At 53.7% G+C, this 23634-nt stretch overlaps 1 protein-coding gene across 4 annotated transcripts in view; it reads right to left on the bottom strand.

Annotated features, from left to right (window-relative positions):
• ATP2A3 (ATPase sarcoplasmic/endoplasmic reticulum Ca2+ transporting 3) overlaps positions 1-19861 on the bottom strand; it is a 55180-nt gene extending 35319 nt beyond the window's left edge. For 2 of the 4 annotated variants that reach the window (XM_086762898.1, XM_086762896.1), the window contains exons 1-3: positions 19696-19860; positions 995-1012; positions 468-550 (exon numbers count right to left, since the gene is read on the bottom strand). In XM_086762898.1, coding sequence (XP_086619024.1) covers positions 468-550; positions 995-1012; positions 19696-19813 — 219 coding nt within the window. In that variant the 5' untranslated portion in view covers positions 19814-19860. Of the gene's footprint in view, positions 1-467; positions 551-994; positions 1013-19695 lie in introns of those variants that run through there. The other 2 variants (XM_086762895.1, XM_086762899.1) reach the window with 2 other exon arrangements.
• Between the last annotated feature and the right edge of the window lie 3773 nt (positions 19862-23634).

Genomic DNA, 23634 nt, shown 5'->3' on the forward strand with positions numbered 1-23634 from the left:
ACAAAACAAGGATCACAGGAAAAAGCATCCCAGGATGGAAAGCTTTGGGCAACCCTCACCTGCCTTTGGCAGCCCCACTTTCACTGGAGCTCTGTGCCCGCTCTCTCCAAACCCTAACCCCGTGGTGCCCAGGACCAACGCTTATCCCACCCGCCATCCACCAAAACGGGCCCAGGACTGCGCATTTCCATGGCCCATTTCTACCTTTGACTGTTACAGTCTTGGGGAAATAGAAAGAAGCCCAGATTTGATACCACTTTTGGATGGATCAGCATTACTGAAAAATCCTACAGTCTCATCTTTTAAGCAGATACAACGATATTGTCACTGTACCCTAGAAAAGCACTGCACTCCTGCTACATCTCCTTCATCCAACATGCACCTCCTCCGGCTCCTTCGCTATGTGGCTGCCGCCCGGGGCTGTACGTGCCCTGGAAGGTGCCCACCCCCGAGCCTGGAGTACTTACGAATGACAGAAAAGCTGCCATCAAAAGGATGCGGACCAGGAGATCTTCAAACTGCTCCAGCACCAACTCCCAGAGGGACTTTCCTGGTGGGAAAACATGAAGGCAAGCACAGTCAGTGCTCAAAGAAACCCAGAAGACCAGTAATTTAGACCACTGACGTCACTAAGACCAACAGGACCCCATCCCCGGCTTGCAGCAGAGCTGCTCCAGTGCCCATCGGCCGCGCGCACTAGTGAGGACATCCAGCGCTGCTATGGGGGATTTTTCCCTCTAATATTAAATGTCTTTATTTCTGTCACTGGCCTGGTTTTACTATGTCTGTTTTTAACTACAGAAACCAAATCCTCAGTGCTTCTTTTCACAGTTGGTAGCCTTGCCATCACAGGAAAGCTCTGCTGTCAGCCCAGCTTTCTCTAGGATTAAAACCAAGATTAAAAGACCCCAAACACTCCCCCTCCTCTTTGTCCCCAGCACCCCCACCCAGACTCAAGGCACATACCCGCCCTCACCTCCAGCCCACGCCTTACCTTCTTCTGCAGGGAGCTCTGTGGGTTTCCATCGACAGCCCAGAAAGCGTAACGAGGTAAAAAATGATAAAAATAAAAATATTAATTAATGATTTGGGCCCAGACTAGCAATCCCTCCCCTTGTGCCCCAGTAGTCCATTCAGTGCCCCAAAATGCAACATGTTCTGCACATATTCCCACATCAAGACAACTTGTTCTCGAACTTCTCAGTCTGACACCAAGCAAGCAGCACTGGATGCTCCACGCACCAGGGAAACGTCATTTCCCTGCTGCAACTGGCTCCGGCAGCATTTATTCCTGCACTCAGTCTGCCTGAAAAAATGCTCCTCAGAAGTTGGTCCCTCCAAAACTAGGACACAGAGGTCCAACCATCCCGTAAAACGCCCTGGCAGAAACCCAATACAGACCCACTGGGAACTAACTCTGAGACCATGTTTCCTATCAATCAGTTGTGCTTTACAGCCAGCAATGCTCCAGGAAACAAAAAGAAATCCACAGCCAATTCTCAGCCGGTCCAAGCTGTCCTCCCAAATCTGCCTCGCTGGGTGCAGAGCCCCCAGCCACACTGCTCCCAGCCAAACCCAAGCCCAGTCACCTGCACAACGTGAAAAAAACCCCAAGGGCTCCTGAACGCCTGCCATGGTCTCCCTGAGACTCCCACATCCCCACGGGATGACCGTTACCTTCGCACACACCGAAGGGTCCCACGGCCGCTGGTCAATGCACAAACCCCGGTACCCACCAAGGGCATCATTCCTGCTTCCACAGTGCCATGATGGATTTGCTGGCCCTGCCACGGGCAAGGTTTGGCCGAGGACCGCAAGGTCCCACACCCATGGAGAGTTTGGGAGTGACCCCCTTGGTTTTGCCTGCCAGTCTCCATTTGCACCCACTGTTCCCGCACTCGGGGTGAATCCTCCGGTTGCTTGCAGAGCAGCTCCCAGGGGAGCTGGCAGCTGGACCAAAACCTCTGCCAGCTGCCCAGGGTGGGGGAATACGAGCATTGCAGCTGTCTCAGGGAAAAGGAAATCCAAGATTCGCCAAGCACAGCAGAGCTGGCTGGAGCTGGAGAACCCACGCCACAGCCATGCACCAGCAAACCCTTGGGAGGGCTGTGCTGGTGGCTCAAAGGCATCCGTCTGCCACCTGCTTCTGAGCCCACGGGGTGACAATAAAACAAGGTGTTCCTCCAACTCCTTGCGTTTCTGGGAGGGAATAAGGGACCGGCTGGAGTTCAAGAGGAACTGGCCCAAGGCAGACACGCTTGGTGCCCCGTCGCTGGACCAAACGCGGCGTTGTCTCTGAGTACACCCAGCGTGGAGCTCTGAGTGACAGCAGGAAGCGAAACTAGCTCGGCTGTTTTCCATCATCTATTTTCAGAGAAATGGAAAAAAAAAAAAAAAAAAAAAGTTAAACGAAAACAAACCCACCTTCACTGAACAAACCAGTGAAAACAAGAAGCCTCAACGTGTTTACACTTCAACTGCATCAGCTCCTCCGTGAGACACTCACTATGAGCTGTTTGAAACCCTCTCAGATAAGGCTACTCCGATCCCCTGCCATCGCAAGGACCAGACACACCAGTCTATAACTATTCTTATAGAAAAAAAACCACAATCTTGGAGCAGCGTCAACATTTCTAATCACTCTGCAGAACGTGTCAGAAGGAAAGTGGCTCTTCTCCCTTTTGCAGCCGGCTCCTCTCCACCCCCAGCTTCCTCTCCCAGGCCCAGAGAGCCACCAAAATTAAAAGAAGAAGAGACCTGCTGCTGCTATTTCCATCCAGGCTCCATTTTAAGGGTGTGAACGTGCGAGGTGAGAGGGCTGGGGGCAGGCGGGGTGTCCCGAGGGAGGCAGCTGGGGCTCCCGCAGGCCTGGGCTCTGCCGGGGTGCCCAGGGGTGACTTTCCGCCCCGAGCAGCCACCCGAAACGCCGCACTCCTCTTAGTGCTTCTCCTGCGTGGCGTTTGCATGAAGAGCCGCAGCGATGCCGTTTGCAAGAGCGGGGACTTTGCATGAGCTGTTGATTAAAGCCTGAAAGCGGGTTTCTGTGAACTGAGGAGGAAACACGTGCAGTGGGGCGTCCAGCTGAAGGGTGGCAGAGTGACACCATGGCATCGCTGTCACCAAAGCTCACACATCAGCAATGCCAATTTTGAGTATACCGAGAACCAGGCACCTCCCCGGCCATCAGGGAATCCTCCCGCCACCCTTCATGCACAGCTCAGTGCCCATTTTGCACCAAACACTCAGCAAAAAAGGTCAGAAAGTCACAATAAACTCATACTTTTGGGTCTGAATCGATCAAAACCGACCAGAAAACAGGCATGTCTGGGGCTGAAGCCTCTCCCTCTCCCTTCCAAAGTCTCACTAGAAATAAGGGAGTTTGCTACTCGCCAAAAATCAAGTCAGCCCTGTGATGCTCTGTTGAACTGTGGTGCCACCATGTCCCACGTGTCCAGGAAACCCATCGCAGGCAGGGAACCAGCAAAATCCCAAATCTGTGATTCCCTTTGGACAACACGGCGAGGGCAGGCAGGCTGAAATGGAAACTCCCAGCCAGCACCTCAGTAGCCCCTTTCTTCGGTCAGTGGTTCAGAGCTCAGCACAGAGATCTGCTCTGTGCCCAAGCTCCTGATACAGCCAGAAGACAAATGCAATAACATCACCAAGGGCAGAAAGTTATAACAATGCACCCAAAATGGGGCCACCCGCTCACTCGTAGATTTTCAGCCTCCTGCGCTGAGGAGCCCCGGTACGGGCCCTACATCTCGCAGATACGTATCTGCAATTTCTCTGCTCCTGCTTTTCCGCATCATGGCTTCAGAGAGTAGAGGCAAGACAACAGACACCGAAACAGGGCAGCGGGTGCCTGGATGTCACAGGGCCATTCCCAGCAGCAGAGGAGTATGCTCTCCTCTAGGTTACCGAGTGGAGAGGCGCGGGCAGTCTCGACTCCACCGACCCGCAGGGCTTTGCCTCGCGGAGGCACAAAACACAGCCAAGCTTCACGGACCGCGGAGGATTGCGGCATGCTCTGAGCTTGTCACATCACAACGTCTTTCCCTGCTGTGCCGTCACATCCCACAGAGACTGTAGCCCAAGCTGGGCTGCAAAATACCGATACAGGATGCTCTAATGGCATGCAACGAGCCCAGCCACCATGGGCAGATGTGGGGCTATTTTAGCCCAAGGTTCATCTCCAGCTCCTGCCAACTCAAACAGGGCTGACGGCTCGTGGGCTGGCGCCTGCAACACGGCAGGGCACGGTAATCAGGTGATGAAAAGGTAAATAAACATGGGTGCCACCCACGAGCGAGGCGGCGCGGGTGCAGGCTGCCGTCCCGGGGCTCTGCAACAGCCTTCACGTCCCCGGGGAGACCCGGCCCCGCTTTCCGGGCCAAAGCAAACAAATAAAACATGACAGGGTGGCGCTGGGGTCGCTTTAAGGAAATGTTTGAGTTTCTCCTCCTGTAACAGGATCAACAATCCTAGAAGCCACACAGCCGCCAGCATTTCTCCACCATGCATCCCACTCTGCTTTTGGGGAAACTGAGGCACAAGGCAACGCTTTCTCCTGGGCCAGCGCACGGTGAAGCAAACCCTGGTGCACGCTCAGACTCAGCATGCGACCCACAACAGCAAACATCTTGCAAGGTGAACACAGAAATACCATTTTCCCCACTGTTTCAGGAGCTTCCCTAGGATAAAATCAGATTCCTCTTATGGGAAACACTTCTGCCGCCAAGTGATGCGGGAAGGGTGACAGCACAGTGCCCAGCGCTGGGGATAACGGTGAGCATCACGCCCAGGCCCAGCTCTCTGCTACAAATAACTTCCTTCAAACCATATTTCTATGTTATAAACTAATCTCTCTCTTTTTTTTTTCCTGTGTACAGGAAAGGGGAAATGAATGGGCAAAACAAGGGACACATCCGATTCCCAGACTTTGCCAACAGACAGGAAAAAGGGCCCAAGGAAGCAGTGAAGAGAGTAAGAAGAACCCTAAAACATCCCCAGTTGGGACAGCAGCCCCCCTCCCGTGACATAAAGCAGGAATCCAGGCAGAGCTGCTCTGGGATCCTTCTACCGTCTCGCAAGACACCGGGCAGAATAAATTGTTATTTTAAGTGGCTGCCTTTCCCAGGGCCGGCTGCGCTGGAAGGATCCCGTCCCGGAGGGACGTCTGCTCTGCTTCATCCCCAGTGACAGCTGCCACCGCTGCGCGGCCCCGGCACTCCGCAAAACCACCGGATTGCGCAGCTGCGAAGGGCTTTGCCAGGCTGTTTTAACTCGAGTTCAAGCGCATCACCTGCTGGGTGTAAATCCTGCCTGGGGATGGAGGTGTGAGGCTGCTCATCACCTTGCATGGCTACGCTCGAGCTGCAAAAGTGTAAAAAACCAGCTTTTGCAAACTAATCCCAGGTGTTTTAGCGTTATCTGGGTTGACAAACACTCAAAGCCTAACCGTGCTAACACTACTCGACATTCACAGAGGACAAAGTGTGGAGCCTGGCCTGACTGGAGGGGAAGCCAGACCCACGGACACCGTGTGCTACTGCAGCAAGACGGGGAGAGAAGGATGCTGCAGAGCTCACTTTGCTGTTTACCAAAAAAGCCCTGTATGTTAGAAACCCCAGAAACCATCCACCCGAATCGCAGCGGGGTGGGGGCTGCCCCGGGGCACCTCCGTCGTGAGAGGGGCCGAGGCGAAGGCAGGGCTGGCAGAGTACCGGCCAGGTTGGCCCGCAGGGAGCGAGCAGAGCGGTGGCTGGCACACCCCAACCGCCCACACGTGCGGAAATCGCATCCCCAGGCGGGCACAGCTGCGGCGGGCGCATGCACGTGGCATGTGAGCCCATCGGGTTGCGGCAACCGACGTATCCAGCTGCACCGAGCCCCTGCCACCCAAGGAAAACAGCGATTAACTGTGCATTAAAAAGCCCCCCATAGATGCAGGTATGGCACTGGAAACATCCCCATCTTCGTGCCGGGCAGCCACAACCTGCTCCGGGTGGATCCGGCCCTTCCCCCATCATCCCCGGGGATCTGGTCCCAAAGCCACGCATGCTTTTCCTCCTGCGCCTCTCCCTCCTGAGCCAAGGCAGCGGTGGCCCTGGGCGTGCTGCGGGTGGGGGAAGCACCTCCGGCCCCTGGCACCTTATTTGCTTATCGCCTTGCAGCTGCTTTTCCTGCATGCCGGGCGAGTTTTGGTTACGCTGGCTGCCTGCGACAGCTGCTGCTTCAAACGGCAGCAGGAAGGTAAAAGGAATGAGATACAACCCCCATCCCACGGCAAAAACCAGTCCCTGCTCAAGCCCTGCCTCATGCTTTCCAAAATCCCAGTGCCCCTCCTGGCTGGGGGATGCACAGCCCTAAAAATAAGCAAATTTTGGGCTGGAGGAAGCACTGGGCATGGCAGCAGCCTGGGGCAGGCAAGGAAGCACACGAGGATGGTTAGCAGAGGTTTAAGGGCTAGAAACATCCATTGCTGTTTTCCAGGCGATGCTTTAGGGTGAAATGATCTGACTGCTTTTCCAGCTGGTACCCAGACACCGTAAATGGCCGGCAACAAAACCAGCCTGAAAAACTTCTGGTTTGGCTCACAGGGCTTCTGGACCAACTGCTCATCCTACCCTCACGCTGCTTTTCCGAACTCACCGGTACTGAAGCCCCCGGGTCCCTCCAGAACAGTGACGGGTCCCAGGGGAGAATTTGGGCACCCACAGCCCCGCTGCTGCGCTTGCAGGGGAGAAGCCGAAAAGCTAATTTTTTCCTTTTCTGGCCAGCTAAGCTTATCTCCACAGCTCAGGGAACAGGAAACGCAGTTACCCTGGAAGCACCACGCAAACCCAGCCCCACAGTATCTCCTTTTCCCTGGAAAATCCGTGCCCGTGCCAAAGGATAAGCCACCACCACATCCCGCTGCCCGGGCAGAGGGAAACAGGGATGGAGGTGGGAGCATGGCATCGGACTGATGGTGCAAGAGGTTGTGAGAAGTAAATAAGGAAAACTTTGCTCCCCTCACCCCAAACTTCCCTTTCTTTATTCTCGGAAACGCTCATCCTCAAGACAGTGGATAGCACAAGGTTCCCTCTGCCATAGCGCAGGGCGTCCCGGCGTGGTGCCACGAAGCCTGGCCGGCCGCGAGCACCCTCCTTCTGCGCCACGGAAAGCAAATTATTTCCCCGCCAACAACCCACTTCCTTTTCTTAATGCTATGAAAATAAGGAGAGCAGATTTTGCCCATTTTGCCCTCAAAAAATGAAGCCACCGCTCAGGCTTGCAGCTCCAGCGCCCACATGCATTTGCGAGAATAAAGCCGTGGGGAAATTCAGGGGAAAAACCCTGGGGAAATGGGGCTGCAAGCGGTAGCCTGGTCCCCCCACCATCTCTGTCCCCACCGGCACCCGCAGCAGATCCCCGGGTGCGTTTTGGGAGTGGGAGGGAGCGGGGCGGAGGAAACCCGCGGCTCCAGCCTGGGATGGATTATTTGAGCAATCTAAAAGCGGTGGTTTGTTCCCTTCTGCACCAACGCAGTGGAAAGAATTTCCAGCTCTGGCTCCCGGGTGGAAAAGCTAAAAATCTGCGTTTAAATAGTAACAGGTTAAAAAAAAAAAAAACAAACCAACAAAAACACACCACAGGAGCGTGAATAAAATAAAGCTTAAGCTGTGGCAGGGTTTTTTTGGTTTTGGGGTTGTGTTGGGTTTATTTTTTTAGTTTTTCTCCTCTCTGCTTCGAGCAGACTCTTTCTGTAACCTCAGGGAAAGGCGAGGGAGCGACCCTGCTGCATTCGGGAACCTCCTGCCAGAACTGCCAACCCCAAACAACTGCTGCCGTTTCAGTGTATCCTCTCCTTGCACCCTACAGATCTCATTTTATTTGCCAGGCCAGAGAAAAACACTATGGGGAATTTGTAACCCTTCCGGACATGACGGCCTGCCACACACCGCCGCGAATAGGCCGCTCGCAGCAAGTCCGGCACCTGGCGATAGAAAATTCAATAACATTTTCCTGGCAGCGCCGCGGAACGGTTTAGGAAACCAAAGACACGGAGGTGGTGGTGCCAGGAGCCCCAGTGATGGCCCGCGCTGCTGGGTCAGCTCGGCCACCCGTTCCTGCCCTGCACAGAGAAAACCCAGGGGGGCTTGAAATGGCCCTGGGGAGGAATTTCAGCACCGAAAATTGGGGTGCGCCTTTCAGCTGAACTCTGCAAGACTTGGGGAAGAGCAAGGTGAGATGGTGTTTGAGGAGTGTTCCCTAAAAAACAGGAAAAAAAAAAAGGATATTGGGGCTGAAAAGGCAGGTAAGAAAATGAGACTAGGATGCATCTGCTCCTGGAAGAGAGATGCTGCTCAGCGGGCAGTAAAGGGCTGCTGCGGCTTGGTGAGGGGAACAGTATCCCCCAAAACTGCTTCCCCCAAAACTACCTCCCCGAGGATCTGGGGAGCGTTTGCACAGAGCCAAGCATCTTCGATGAGGCTGTAAGCAACCACTGAGGACACTGCTCTTGCATGGCGTGCAAAATAAATCAATAAAATTTAAAAAAAATCAGGAAAAATAATTAATAAGTTATAATAATAAGTTTAACTAAAGTGTTCCACTCTTCAAGTGCTGTGGAAAGCACGAGTGGCTCCATGTTGCCACATCCAGCAGCGGTCAAGCAGCCCAGGCACACCCACCGGCAGCATCCCCGCTCCAAGGACATCTCTTCCACCGCCCCGCTGGGCTGGGGACCGGGGGCTCTTAGCGCTAAAACACCTGGCACCCACTGCCCTGGGAGAAGGCAGGCAGGGAAGCCGGTGCCATCTCCTCACTGTAACCCCAGCGTTTTCCCCGCCTCGGCGTGCAATACCAAACCCCCACGCCCCAAACCTGCCCTCGGCAGGACGGGATGCACTTTGACATCCCAGCACAAAACAAGATAAAACTTCCTTCCTTTCCGCCAAACAAGGGCTCACTCTGCAGCACGCGTGGCACAGCACAGCAATCAATTTGCTTTGCCACGTTTTTTGCTCGACATCTTGCACGTGGCAGGTTTTGGATTGAAATGCAACCGGTGTGGACCCATCCCAGGGCCACCACCAACCCCCAGGACACCCCTAAGAGCCAGCCCACAGGGGTTTGCAAGATGAAACTCCCCAAAAGCAGAGCTCCAGATCAGTAACCTCAGTTAAAAAAGGGGAAAGAAAAAAAAGAAAAAAAAAAAAACCACCAGAAGCCCACAAGATGCTGCTTTTAAATCCAACTGGCATTTTCTCTCCTTCCCTGCCAAGGTGAGGAGGATACTCTCTCTCTCTCTCTGCTCAAAAAACTCATTTTTCAATGGATATTTCGACAGATATTCCAATCAATCCTGCTGCCACCTGCAGCCGATCCACAGTGTATGAGCTGAGCTGTGTATTTACAGATCAGGAAAAACCAAACTCTGCACGCCAGGCTGGAAGGAGACCCTGCCCCAAGCTCAGGGCCGAAGGGAGCCGACTCCATCCTAAAAGCACAGAGGTCGGGAAGGGTGGGTTTGGGTTTTGTGACTTTTTTTTCATTCAGTTGTTTTCTGGAAGGAAGTGCCACCGCCATGGCAAATCCTTGTGAAATTCAAAAGTTTGAAGAGCGCATCTCACCGCGTCTCCCATCTGCTGGTAAATAAATAAAATGTGGCTGATAAAACGCGGCCAGCGTACACAGAGGGTGGTGCATCCTTCGACCCCAGCCCACACAAGTGCTGATGAGCTGCTTTTTGACTCAATTAACCCAAACTGAGGTTATTATTATTTTATTTTTTTGCAGAACTCCTTGTCCTGGCTGACCTGGCTCCCCCCTCACCCCATTTGCTTTTTCTGGTATCTGTTCTCATAATGCAGTCTATTTTCAGCAATCCTCTTGGATGGGTTTTCATGGAAAATGAGGTCTACACTTCCCTTAGTTTAGATTATATCAGAAGAAAAAAATTTCTGTAGGATAGAAAAGATCTGTTCTTCCAGATGGGAAAAAGGGGAGAGTTGGACAATTAATACTTTTCATGGGCGAACTCTCTGAGGATCACACATCTCGGGGTAGTTGAAGCAGCTCCTTTCCTGGATCAAAATACTTGTAGACCATTGGAAACAGGAGTCCCATTTACGCTTTTTCCATAATTTCCTTCCAACACTGTATCTGTGTGCGTGTCTATAAGGATGAAAAATTATATATATATATGCATATATACCTGACACCTACATACATTTGTGTATAAGGATAAAATTATATATATACACACACTATATCTATATATATATTTGTGTATAAGGATAAAATCTTTTATATATATATATATATGTACATAGACACCTATCTACATTTATGTCAAAAAAAAAGTGAAAAAGGGAAGAATAATTTGAATTAGGCTTTTATAGACGAAAGAGGAGCCCCAGAAGAGGCCAGAGCCAGCACTGCCGAGCAGCCCCATCTCCTCCCGGGCCACCACGTGCCTTCCCTCCAGAGAGGAGCGGATCCAAACACTACAGCTGCTCCAATGGGGTTTTCGTTTACCTGTAGCCAACAGAAGGTCCCCAACCTCAAAAGCAAAAAAAAAAAAAAAAAAAAAAGCCCTGAAAAACCTGCAAAACCCCAAAGGATGGGGCATCCTCTGCAGGGGCCAGAGCAGGAGGGCCAGGGACACAGGTCCATCGCTTCCCCTCTTCCACCTCGCGCCACTGAGTCAGGCTTTTTTTTTTATTTTTATTTTTCCACTCACTCCCCACATTTTCCTTATTTTAGACCTTCTGTTGACTTGGAGGTTGCAAAACGGAAAAAGAAAAAGTGCAAACAGGCGGGTAAAGGGAGGGTTATCCCGACCCCGGCTGCACGTCTCCTGGGTACGGGCACCGCCTGCTCTGCAAAATCCAGCTGAGCTGACGTTTTACAGGGCAAATCCCTAGGGATTTGGCCATCACCAGCCGCCGGAGTCACTGCTCAGCTCACCGAGTTCCTCCTCGAGGATCTCTGCACTTTCGCTCCCCACGGCGAAGGAAGCAGAAGAGAGAACCTCCCCCGCCCACGCACCCCTCCCAAAAAACAACTGATTTTTATCTAGCAACAAATGTAAGAAAAACCGTTTCCAAACCAGAAGAAGAAAAAAAACAAAACAAAACAAAACAAACTCCCATATAATAGAGCAAATATGTAACATACAACACACAGCCCTGCGTTTGCTCGGAGGGCGGCTCTGCGAGGACTCCAGAGATTTTCTCCCATAAAATGAGGCGAGGGGAAGCCTTTTTCCCATCCATCCGTCAGGACGGCATGGACTGGCTACGAGGACTGGTCCCAGTGCAAAGGACAGCTTTCCCATCCAGTTCCTGGGAGCAGCCAGGCCACAGCCAGCGGCTTTGGGGGACCACAAGGTGGTTTCACTGGGATGGAGCAAAACCCGTCAGCGCCGGGGCCACACCGGGCACCGCGTCCCCCCACTGCTCGCGCAGGTGCCCAGACAAGGACGCCCGATGCAACCCTGCCCTTCGGTTTGAATTAACTCACATCCCTTCCCCGGCTCCCCCCGCACGCTGGTTTAAAATACACATAGTGGCTAAACAGCAGGAAACACCCAAAGCAAAAAATACCGCGGACAGGAACCCGGGGGCACAGGGGACACGCAAGAGCAAGAAGCGGATTTCCTCCCCCAAAACATTGCACCTCTGATGCTGATGGTGACCCTCCTGGGCTGGGCCACCAGCACCCTGTCACTCATCCTCGAGTGCTTTCACCCTTCAGCATGGATCTGTCAGCTCTCCATAGATAAAATAAATGTATTTTTATTGTCTGTCTTTTGTTTCCCCTCTGTAAAGGGGTCTTTTATTCAAAGGTGTACCACAGTGACTTGCAAATGTTAATGTGGGGGAAAAAAAAAAATTATATATATATATAAAATTGCAAATGGGTTGATGTGAGAGCACAGATGACAAAGCCAGGACCTCCATTAGCACATCCAGCAGGTTGCTGACCATTTAAATTTTAGGAGGATTTTGATGATCAGAGTGGAGACATTTAGGGGTACAATAGGTCTAGACTTCAAAAAGAGGTACAAAATTTCAGATTTCAGCCACGGTGGGTCACAAAGAGATGCCATTGCATGCCCTGAAGAAGCCTGATGCCTGGGGCTGTGTTGGACCAGGTGGCACAGGGGCATGGACCATGTCTGGGAGGTAGAGGAGGTGACTACCAAACCACAGCCTGACATTGGACTTGCCACCTCTGCGGGTGAGAAAGAGAAAAGGCTTTTACAGAGTGATAATGAGCAGCCAAACCTCAAAGAACTGGGAGGTTCCCACAGAAAACCAGCAAATACCAGTTACAGATGTGAGGTTAATTGCTGGAAAGGATCAATCCAACTTCTCTTCAAAAGAGCAACACTTTGGACTCAAATCCAACCCTCCCTTCATAAGACGACTGGCAAGTCACCCACCAAGCCACGGCTTGGAAAAGACCCAGTAGCATTAATTGCATTAATCCTAACAGGAATAACGAGCCTCCTGTCCCAGCACCGCTCACCACCGCCACGGCTTGGATGCTGGCGGAGCCGGCGGCTGCCTGCAGCCTGGCCTGTGAGGGGTTAACCACCCACGGAGGAGCCTCTGGCGCACGCTCACGTCATGGAAATACTCAAGTAACCACAATTTTCTCTATTGCTTTTTGGCTCCAGTTCTTCAATGTTTCTGCGCTACCAGCCCAGATCTCTGCTACCTGTTTTCCAGTGAGGTAGTTGGTACAGACAGCAGCTCGACCGAGCAGTCGCTATTTATTTTTTTTCTAATATAGGTTACTGTTATACTTTCTACCTCCAGTACTACCAACACTGAAATATAAAAAAAGATCATGAGTCACAGTACCAGCAAAAAAAAAAAAAAATATATATATATATATATCAGATGCACAATAATAAATGGAGGTGGGATGAGGGTTGGTGCTTTCTGCACTGGGTTGGGCTGAGCCCCAGACAGCTCTGCCCTGCTGCTGCATGCCCCTCTCCTCCATCCCTCCCGCCTTTCCCAGTCCTCCCAGTCTCCCGAGCATCAGCTGTTTCTCCTGCCTGAGGTCTACCGACTGACCAGGAGGGGCTGCCTTTGTGGCCTTCACCCCACTCTGGATGCCAACCGAGGTCATCCATGAGCGCTACAGGAGAACCAGGGGAAGGGCAGGAGAAAAAAGGGGAGGAAAAAAGGGAAAAACAAAGGAGAAAAAAAAAAAAAAAAGCAAGCAGAACACCCCATCCCTCTCCTGATAATCACAACCTGCCTTAATATTTCCATAATGGAGACCAGGAGCACCAGCAATGTTCCCAGGAAACGTCAGCCCAGCGGCTCTGCTCCCGGTCCCCATCCCGCTCCCAGGTGCCTCTCCCTGCGGACGGCTCTGCCAGCCAGTCACCGAACTGACCCACAGCGAAGCGGCCGCCCCAGGTGGCCTGGCTGGGCAGGGAGCACTGCCCCATGTGCCAGACCTGCTCAAGGGCCCTAATGGGCTTTTTTTTGCGGGGGGGAAGTGAAATTGGAGTTCCAGAGCATCGTCATGCAACGTCAGCACCCAGACACCCTGCCTCAGCCTTACGCATCAAGTTTGCCACTCTGCTTTCACTGCCCTCACTCCCCATGGAGCGTGCATGAGGTGTTGCTCGTAGTTTCTTAATATTCCTTTTAACAGCCCTGAAAACACTCACAGGGACAGGGCATCCACTGACCTGCCAGCCGAGCCCAGTGTGCCAAGAGAAGGGTTTTGTGGCTGGTCCGGACACGGCGACGCCTCGCAGGGAGGAGCCCCTTCCCCAGCATTGGGGCTGGACCAGCTGGGCGAGAGGCACGGGGTGCAAACGGTCCACATCTGTTTCATGGCTTACAAAGAAAAACTCTTTAAAAAACCCCACATTTTGGAGGGGCATCAGCATCTGGAACAGGTTGCCCAGAGATGTGGTGGAAGCCCCATCCCTGGAAACGTTCAAGGTCAGGTTGGACGGGGCTCTGAGCAACCTGATCTGGTTGGAGATGTCCCTGCTCCTTGCAGGGGGGTTGGGACTGGGTGGGCTTTGAAAGTCCCTTCCAACCCAAACCATTCTGTGATTCTATGATTCTGTCCCAACCGGATAGAATCTGGAAGTGCCGCATGTAGGAGAAAAATCAAAGCTGGCTCCTCCAGAGGTTTGAACATATGAAAAAGTGTCAAACCACCTCATTTTTCAGGACCGTGAAAACTGAAGCATCTCAGGGTCACGTGGAGCCGTGCCAGCCCTGTGAGGTTTCCGACACCTTCCGATAACCAGCTGGGATCTCCGCTGCAGATCACAGGAAGGCAACAGGAATGCCGCTCACGGGGGAGGTTTTGCACGCCGGGGAGGATGCGGGTCAGCCGCGCTTGCTCCAGCTCTGCCGTGCTGCACAGGGTGGCTATCACCACCAGAAAATAACAGCCATCTGCTTTGAGTTGCCCAGAGCTGACCATGCTCAGCCCTGCTTCACGCCAGCATTTGCAATTCTGGGCATTCAGGGACGTCCCACGGGGCTCCGTGCCAGAAGCGTTGCCCGGGCTGTGGATGTGCCAGGACAGAGCTGACCCACAGGACAGGGGTGATTTCGCAGCAGCCAGGATGCTTTCGCACCATCCCTTTTGCAGGAGGAGATCAAATGCAGAGCGAAAAGGCAGCGACTTGGATGCTTCTCAAAAATTAAAATTCTCCTTGGTAAGAAGAAAGCAAGAGCAACACCAGGCGTTGGGTGATACCTTTTACTCAAGAAAAATAGTTTTGAGTGGAAGCTTTGAAAAGAAGCGCACACTTACTTGTAACATAAATATCAACAGTGTTTTTCCAGAGATTTACCCTGGAGGGAGGCGACCACAGAAATGAGACTGAACAGCTTCAAATCAGATCTGGTGAGGGGAGAAGGCTCAAAACACGCACAACGACCAACGCCACCGAAAAGGCAAAGAGCAGACGTGTGATGGGATGCGATGGCGAGGACTGCGGCAGGCTGGCCAAAAACCCTTGGCTGGAGCCGGGAGGTCACCACAGGCACCTGCAATGCTGGGGAAGAGGATTAGCCCGGGGGAAGGGGGGCATTCCGCTGCTGATGGATTTGGAGGACGCACTCCAACCCCTTTCCGGAAACAGCGCATCCCAAGCCGGCATCGGAGCATCCACAGCGCATCTGGCTCCTCCTAAATAAGTGTTTTGTAGCACCGGCTGCACCACTCCCGGCTTTAAAACCAGTAATGAACCAGAAGTATTAATGAAATAACACTTGTGAAGAGGGGGGGCCAGCCCCAAGGGGTACAAACAGCCCTGCACACAAAACCCCTTCCCTGCAAGCGCAGCCCCTGCCTCTCCTCACCCTGGAAACGTTCCCTCTCCAGTTCCCGCAGCATTTTAAGAGCAGATGTCAGTTTTTCTGAACATTGCTCTTCATTCACAATTTTTTTTACAGGCAGGTACGAAAGCGGGTAACCTCACAGCATGTCACAGGGAAAAAAAAAATCCTGATTTCCTCTTGCCCAATTAGGAACATTTTGTGTAGTCTCTCCCGAAATTCAAAGGTGCTCGCAAGGTTTCAGTGCCTCAGCATTTCTCCTAAGGGAAAGGAATTGGAGGAGGAGGGAAAAAAAAAAAAAACAAAAAACCCCGTAGCATGTTTATGAATCAGACTGTTCAGCGTGTGTTTCGGGGGTGGAAAAGGTGGGCGATGCGCAGAGGAACAGAGAGCAGAGTTAGATGAGTCAGAAAATGCTGCTTTTCCTCTCCTTACTGGCATCGCAAATACTTCAGCATGAAATAGAAATTTTCTTTCTTTCTTTTTTTTTATTGTCACGAGAGAGCTGGAGCGTAACCTTGGCTGGTTAGCAACCGCCGGCAGCTAATCTGACATTGAAGCACAACTAGAGCACAAGCAGGGGCGCGCGCACGCACACGCGTGTGCCGATGGACACGCACACACACAGACCTGGGTATCGGTGGGGAAAAGGATGGAAAAAAACAATATATCAGTGGGCTTTGCCGCTGCTGGTAGCAAAATGGAAGCTCAGATGCACGCTCTCACCAAAGAGCGGAGAGCTCCGCGCAAATGAGCCTCGGTGGGTTTCGGGAGAGCGGCGACACATTGTAGGCTGGGTTTGGGCTTGGGGATGTCACCTCCTCCTGCCCAGGGAGGCACAGACATGCAAAAATACACACGGGGGATCCGAGGTCCTTAAATAAAGCTCAGAGAGATGTAGAGACACGTTATAGGTGAAAAACCAATTTACTCCTGGGCTTTGAGCCATGACGTCAATACTGTTATCCTCGCGGTGAGGCGCGGGGGTTTTGAAGGAGCATCGGGTACCACATTAGGGATCGGCCCCAGGAGCGGCGAGGGTAAAGGAGGGGATGGGCGAGACCCCAGGAAGGGCTGACGGGCAGGGCCCGATCCTGCCTCCTGGCCTTTCCCACCACAGGTGGCTGTGCCGGGGTCAGGAGAGACGAAACGCAAGAGGAGATAAACACCCCCGTGCCGCAAACAGCCCCGCGCCTGACTCCTCTGACATTCACAGTCCATTTAGATTACCGACGGAGCAAACAAAATTATGCATACGCATTAACGCTGGCAATATCCTGCCTGAAACGTACGCTCATTTACACGTGGAAATCCATTTAGAAGAGAGAAATCAGAGTGATAGTTAAAACAGAAAATCACTTGACTGTCCGCAGGGCAGCTCCCGCTTACATCCATCGTTCTTTGGCAAAACTGAAATCATTTCAGGGTAAATTGTGTCCCTGGTTTTAAGCTTAGAAAGAAAACACATTTGCATCCCTGCATCCTCCTGTTCAGTCTATTATAAAATAAGAGATGGGCACTTTTTGCTTTCATATTTTTTTTTTTTTTTTTTAAAGTGTTGTGGTCTAAAAGCAACCTGTGGAACTCGGTGCAGACAGGTGGGAGGAGGCGTAGAGGAGCGCCAGCCCGGTACGCATGGACCATCCAAAGCATGGATGTCAATTAAAACTGACTTAGAAGATTCAGGAGCCTTTTGAAGAATCGCCACGGTGAGACCTAAACGTCCTATGGCTTCTCCAGTTTCCCTGGCAAGTGAAACAGCTGTGCTGACAGCGCCGATGACAGATCTGGAACTAGAGCACGAGCTCTTCCTAATGGAGAAATATCTTCTTCCAGTCCCGTAATCTCTCTGCTGGCTGCCAAGCCACGCACTAGAGATACTGAATAATCAGTATTGCTCTCTGTTTCCCCCTGCAAATATAAATATGAGCACTGGAACTGGAAAAGCAATTTTAGGCTCCAAAAGAATACCTGCCTCAAAAAACTTTTTTTTTTTTTTTTAATGTAAAACACACCAATGGCCACTGCTTCTCACTTGACGTTTGAACTCATTGCAGCTCGTATTTTTCAAAATGCATCAACACAATTTAAAAAAAAGCAAAAAAAAAAGCAGACAGTAGCTCTCTAAAGTACGTCGGGAGGCAGCTTTTAAGAAAGATGATGTATTTCGGATCGTGATTCATGACTACACTGGCAGTTTGATTCCAGGTTTAGAAGGAAATGAATGAATGTGAGACAGGAGGGTGAGAAAATGAAACTAGCTGGAGCTGAAGGTCTGCTCTGCGCCTCGAGTCACGCAAGATTTGAATTTTCTTCCTCCTTCTGCACAAGCTCAAGCAAGTCGCCAAACTGCCCTGCACTTCCGCTGCCCGAGCTTAATTTAAGCCTGAATTAAAGTGCAGTTTAATACAGGCCATCATCAAGACCCGTACTCGCTGTCTCACGCAGCTCCCAAACGTGGCGGCTCTCCCAAACGCAGCACCCAAGGGCACCCGGGCGCAGTTGGGGAGGTCGGCTCCTGCGGCTGTGACACAACCTGTGAGGTCTCAGCGTGCTGGAAAAAAGGCTATTTGCTTAACATCAAGGTTTTAAAACAAACAAACCACACAGGGTCCCGTTCTGCATGATTTTAAGCCGTGCTAATCTGTCTGCATCTCATCTGCCCTGAGAAAAATATAAACACTGCAGAAAAATCGCAAAAATTCAGCATTCTTGAAAGTCTTTAACCACATTTTCACCGATGCTGCACTACCCACATTACTGCTCTTCAAGGTCCGCGCGCATCGCTGTGAGCTGTGCTGCACGGGAGATGCAGAGCTCTGCTTTGAAGGTGAAAGCCAGCGGATGTCCCAAAGCCAGAAGCTCTTGTAAAACAAGAGCCTGCGAGAAGCCCAGCACTGGACCGTACTGGAAGCAAAACCGTAGAGAGAGGCGAGCACAGGGCCATTGCTTGAAAGAGGGGGAAGGAGGAAGGAAAAGAAAAGAAAAGAAAAAACCAAAACAACCAACATAATTGCCACTGCTAACCCTTTGGTTTGCACCTACATCATCGATTCGAGCTCCCTTTTTCAAGGCAGGGAGCCCGGTGCCACCGCGCAGCCAACGTGCCTGACTCAGTGCCAGTGATTCACTTGGGCAAACAGGGGGACGAAGCCTCCGCGAGCCCCGGGATCACGATGCCTGTGGGCGATGCGCTGCTGCGCGGCACGGACCTGCTCCACGGGAAGTGGGGATGGTGGGCTGAACAGGTGAAAGACGGCGCAGAAATGCTGGGAGCAGTTAAACCTTGGTATCAGACTGGCGCACCTCTTGGTTAAGGATGCGTTTTGCGTTCAGCCCCTCAAAGCAGAGGGATGGCTCCCATCCCAGCTAACAGGATGGGTCCCCCCAAAATCAGGTCAGGCGTGATGCTCCACTGTGTACACCTCGCACAGAGTGTTCCACAGTAAGAGCTCCCAGTCCTGCCCTGACCACACCAACGCAGGGAATGGAGCAGAAGGTGCCCAGTATGGAGGGCACAGGTGGGAATGGGGACCCTGAGTTCAGGACACAGGACTGCGGCTCGCAGGAGAGGCCCAGCCCGCTGAGCCCACCTAACGCAGCGTTCCCAAGGAATAACGGCGCAGACCACAATCCTGCCGGCGTCCAGCCAGGCCTTCCTTAGCCTCGTCCGTGAGGGTCAAGCAAAAAGCAGATGCAACCCAGGAGCGAGTTCACATGCTTGGCTCTTCGCACAACTCCGAGAAAGGACTGGCTGCTCCAACGCATAGGAGCAAACTCACCCCAAACCCTCCAGTTTCTGTACACAGTTTACAACCCTCAGCCTGAACATCCAAAAATCAATATTTACCAGGTTCAGGCACCCCAGCAAGTCAAGCACTTAAAACCACCAGCCTCAAAATCCCCCAGACCAAACCCAGGGGTATGTCCCGCTGCCCCAAAAGAGTCCCCCTACCCCATCACCCCCCTCCCCCAGCAGCACCCACAGCCCAGCCACGAGCCGGGTCCCACCGCCACAGCCCCCTCGCTCCCATTTTGGGGCTTCCCCCTTCCACCCACCGGCAATGGGGAAACTTCCCCCTCTCATTCCTGCCCGACGTGCCCGACGTACCCGCCTCCCCGAGCCTCCGCCGGGGGAATCGATCCCCCCGGTGACCGCCGGTGCTGCCCGCACGCTGGCTAATTGCCCCTTAATTGCAGCCGGCAGGTACTCCCCTAATCAACAGGTGCCCCACAGCGAATCCCCACGGGACGGGGGAGTGCTCCGCGGGGGGTTCCCCAGGGCAGCACCCCGGTCCCAGTGTGTGTGTGGGGGTCCCGACAAAGGGTCCCATCCCCGTGTCCCCCCCCCCCGCCCCGCACTAACCATTGAGCCCGTACTTCTCCCGGTTGCGGCGGACCTGCTCCGGGCTGAGCCCGCAGCTCTCGGTGACCCCGAAGCGGCGGAGAACGTCGAGCACCGGGATGCTGTGCGCTGCCTCCATGCCCGGCCCGGGGAGGGGAGGAGGGAGGGGGGGGGCACGGAGGGGGCAGAGGGGCCGCCGCTCAGCACGGCGCTGCCTCGGCGCCTCTCCGCCCGCCACGGGAACGGGGCTCCCCGCCGCCCGGCCCGGCACGGCACGGCCCGGCCCCTCCCGCCGGCACCGCCCCGCCCGCCGCTTCCCCCGCCTCCCCCGGGGCCGCCCCCTCCCCGCGGGGCAGTCCCGCAGACCGCACCCGGCGGGGGGGGAGCTGGGGTGACCCCTTGGCAGGCCAGGCTGGGTCCTCCAGACGTGCCCCCCCCCACCCCCCCGCAACCTCTTAATAAAATTTAATAAAATTATTTCCAAACTTCTCGGAAGTGCTGCTGGCGGCCAGGGAAACCCGTCCGCGGAAGGGGAAATAGCCCCAGGTTGCTGGTGGTGCTGGGAGAGATGGGGAGGGGTTGCTCAGCCCCTGTCCCCGGGGCAGAGAGGGTCTCTGCCACCGCCCCACTTCCAGATGGAAGTTGGGCATCCCCCACCCCGCTCCTCCCAAGCAGAGCAGGTCCCTGTCCGTGTCCGTGTCCATATCCATGTCCCCGTGTTCGTGTCCATGTCCTTGTCCATGTCTGTGTCCATGTCTGTGTCCCTCTGTGGGGTCAGGGTCTGGTGGCAGCCCTGGAAGCAGGAATCACCGCCAGACGCTTGTTAAAACCACCTCACCAACCCCGTCCCCACCGACGCACCGCATCCGGCGAGAGGCAGCTGCGCTGCTCCGCTGCCGTCTTTCGAAAAGAGAAATGGAAAATGTCACCGCAGGGAGAGGTGGGAAGGAATCGAGGCGCCTCGCACGTGGTAACACCCGAGCGCCAGCCTGCCCGTGTGGGTCCCAAGACACCCTGGGGTGTCATGCTTGGCGCTGCTCAGCGCTCCTCGTCCCCGCCGCACAAGGCAGAGCATCCATATTCAAGTGAATGGGCTCGCTCTGGGGGCTCTCATGGTTTTTGGAACGATACAGCACAGCACGGCTGGCCTTGGCCCCTCTCGCCGCCCTTTGAACCGGGTCCCTGTCCCCTTCCTGCTGGGCTCAGGAGGGGCCAGCGCCCCAGTTACACAACGCAAGCGTTCTACACCGCTCTTTTGCAACCGTTACAACCGGTACCTAAATGACTGTTTCTAGCAGATGCCCCATGCAGCAGAGACAAGCAGCAGCAATGTGATGAGTTACCTGATCTGGAGAAGGAGAGGTGCCCCCAACATCCGTGGGTGCAAGGGTAAGGGCTAACAAGTTCAGGGTAATGGCCACCCCTCCCATCTGCAGCACTTTAACACTCAGTGCACTTAACTGGGCTCTTCACTCCAGCACCTTTCCGTGACCCGGCTAAAACCCGCTCCCAGTGACTGTCCCCACGTGAACACCAACTTCTGACTTTTCAGGTACTTCCAGTTTTCCCACCGCACCCGCTGCTGGAAGGAGCTGATGGCAACCGGTGCCGCTTTCCAGCCGTGGGGAGCAGGAGCGGGCTGCGAGGTGAGACAGCTGGGGGGTGAGGAGCCCAGCTTCTGCAGAAATGCACCCAAAGCGGAGCCCGGAGACGGCGGCGAGCGCAAGGAAGTGGCAGCAGACATCTCGGGGAGGAGCTCTAGCTTTTTTATTTCTATGTAAATTCACTTATAGAAAACGTTTTGCAGCTCCCACTGGAGCAGAGATCCTGAAGGAAACGTAGGTTCGACTTTTAGTTTCTTAAACTCATTTTTTTTCGGTTCACGACAGCCGACGGCGTGGGAGGCGGAGGGGTGCTCTCGCCGAGCTGCAGCCCTGACGGGCCCCCCCCCGAGCGGTGCCGCAGGCCCTGCTGCAGGAAGCGCAGCTCCCAGCCCTGCAGTCTGGCCTCGCGTCAAGCTCTGTCATTGCACTCATCTGCCTCTCGTGACCGTTCTGGGGGGAAAAAAACGGTGTTTCTGCTACTGAGCCCCCCTGGGCAAGAGTGCTGGGCTCAGCCCCACGGCTCTCCAGCTCAGGGAGAACTAACACGGTCTGATATTGTTCAAATAGAAACAAGCTCTTGACAAGGTGGGCAGAGGACTTAATGCAGCAGATCATCCCCAAAACTCGGGAACTGCCCTCAAAGCGGTGGTGGGAGCCTCCTCACAGGCAGCTGCCCCATACCTGTTACCCTGCTCCAGGGCAAATGCGCTGCCCTAGAGCAAGTTTTTTTTTAAAGAGGGATCTTCGTGTCTTCCTAGGCGTGATTTGGGGAAGCCCCCACACAGCAGCCTGGCAAATGGCCTTCGTCTGTGCCCAAGAAGGTGAGGGACTGATCTAACACTCATTGTGCATTTCCTTCAGTAACCTCCAAGGATTTCCCCTCCAAGCCCTCCTCTCGGCCACCCTCAGGGACATCCCGCTCGGTGCCGCATGAAGACCGGCTCCTGGTGCTCCTGCTCCTCCCAGTCTCATCAGGTGATGCCCGTCCTTGTACTGGAAGAAAGCACGAGGACAATGTTCCAGCTCCAAAAGCTGAAGCCTGATGAAGCTGGGAGCGATTGAGTTACGAAGGGAACATCTGGAGCTCTAGCAATAGGCAGCACCACCCGCCCCACCTATAATTAAGCAATCCATGAAAATTATTAGGAACTGGGAGCCATAAATCACTCAGCCCAACAATGACCAGGGAGGGAAAATGATCTGGAGTGAAAACACCCTCAATATTGCAAGTGAAGGGCTGGGGGAGCGTGGGGCTCCATCCCCGTGGTTTGGGGGATTCCCTCAAACGAAAGGCAAACCTCCTTGTTTATCTTGGCTTCCCCCATGGTGGTGATTTTTGGAGGCAGACAAGCTTAAGAGGGTCATAAAAAGAAGAAAGGAGTGGGTTTTGCACGTCCCAAGCTCTGGAGAAGGTTACTTAGCCGCAGCCGCGGTGCAGGAGGGAGAGCAGGGCCCAGCTGACTGAGCGCTGTATGGGGTGTGGAAGTTACAGCTGGTTTTAATTTTGATCTTATTTCTACAAAAGGAAATTGGGAATAATTCTCCCAAAAGCCCTGGATTTGCACTGCCGTGCTCCTGGGCTGGGGGCGAGGGGAGTGGGACAGCCGAAGCCGCTCCAAAGCCGGTTGGAGTCAGCAGAAAGGCTGCCAGCAGCGCTGAACCGCCGCCACGCTTCTCGCCCCGAGGATTTTACAGCCCGTGGAAGATTAATCCTTCGTCTCCACTTTGTTCCTCGGAGATGGGGAAAAAATTATGTTTGCTGGAAAGGCTGAGGGAGCAGCCTGCGTGCTGGTAACCAGCCCCCGGGCTCCAGCACGCGAAACAGCGATGGATAACGCAGGCTAGGCCAGCCTGAGCGCAGGCTAACCACGGCTTTCAGGACTGTCAGCGGCAATTACGGCTTGAGGGATGGGAGAAAACGGACAGGGCTTTCCGCTCACTGTATTTCATCCTCTTTGTTTCTGCGGCAACGTGTCTGCACTCCCCGCTCAGGTCAAGTTTGTCTTAGTTTGGAAGTGGGTGATAGACGAAGGAGCCAGCCCTTGGTGCGTGCCTTTAACGCCATTTCGGGAATCTCATTTAGCCCCTTGCCCACACCTGCAGCTGCCCCCATGCGTTGCTCCCAGGAGAGGAGCCCTGAGCCTAAAAAGAACAAATTCAGGCTTAACCGCCCCAAACCAAGAGGCCGATGCCGCACAAGGAGGTGCAAATCCCTTCTGTCAACAGCTCTCACCTTCATGAAGCGACCCAGGGTTAGGTGCCCTCCCCAGGCTCCGGGGCCGTCACACGAAGAGGTGTGAATTTGTCAAAAGTTACAGTGCCATCACCCCTTGCCACCCCACTCCCAGGCTTTCTC

The sequence above is a fragment of the Chlamydotis macqueenii genome, chromosome 19 (assembly GCF_036417535.1).
Source record: "Chlamydotis macqueenii isolate bChlMac1 chromosome 19, bChlMac1.mat, whole genome shotgun sequence".
Taxonomy (NCBI): Eukaryota; Metazoa; Chordata; class Aves; order Otidiformes; family Otididae; genus Chlamydotis; species Chlamydotis macqueenii.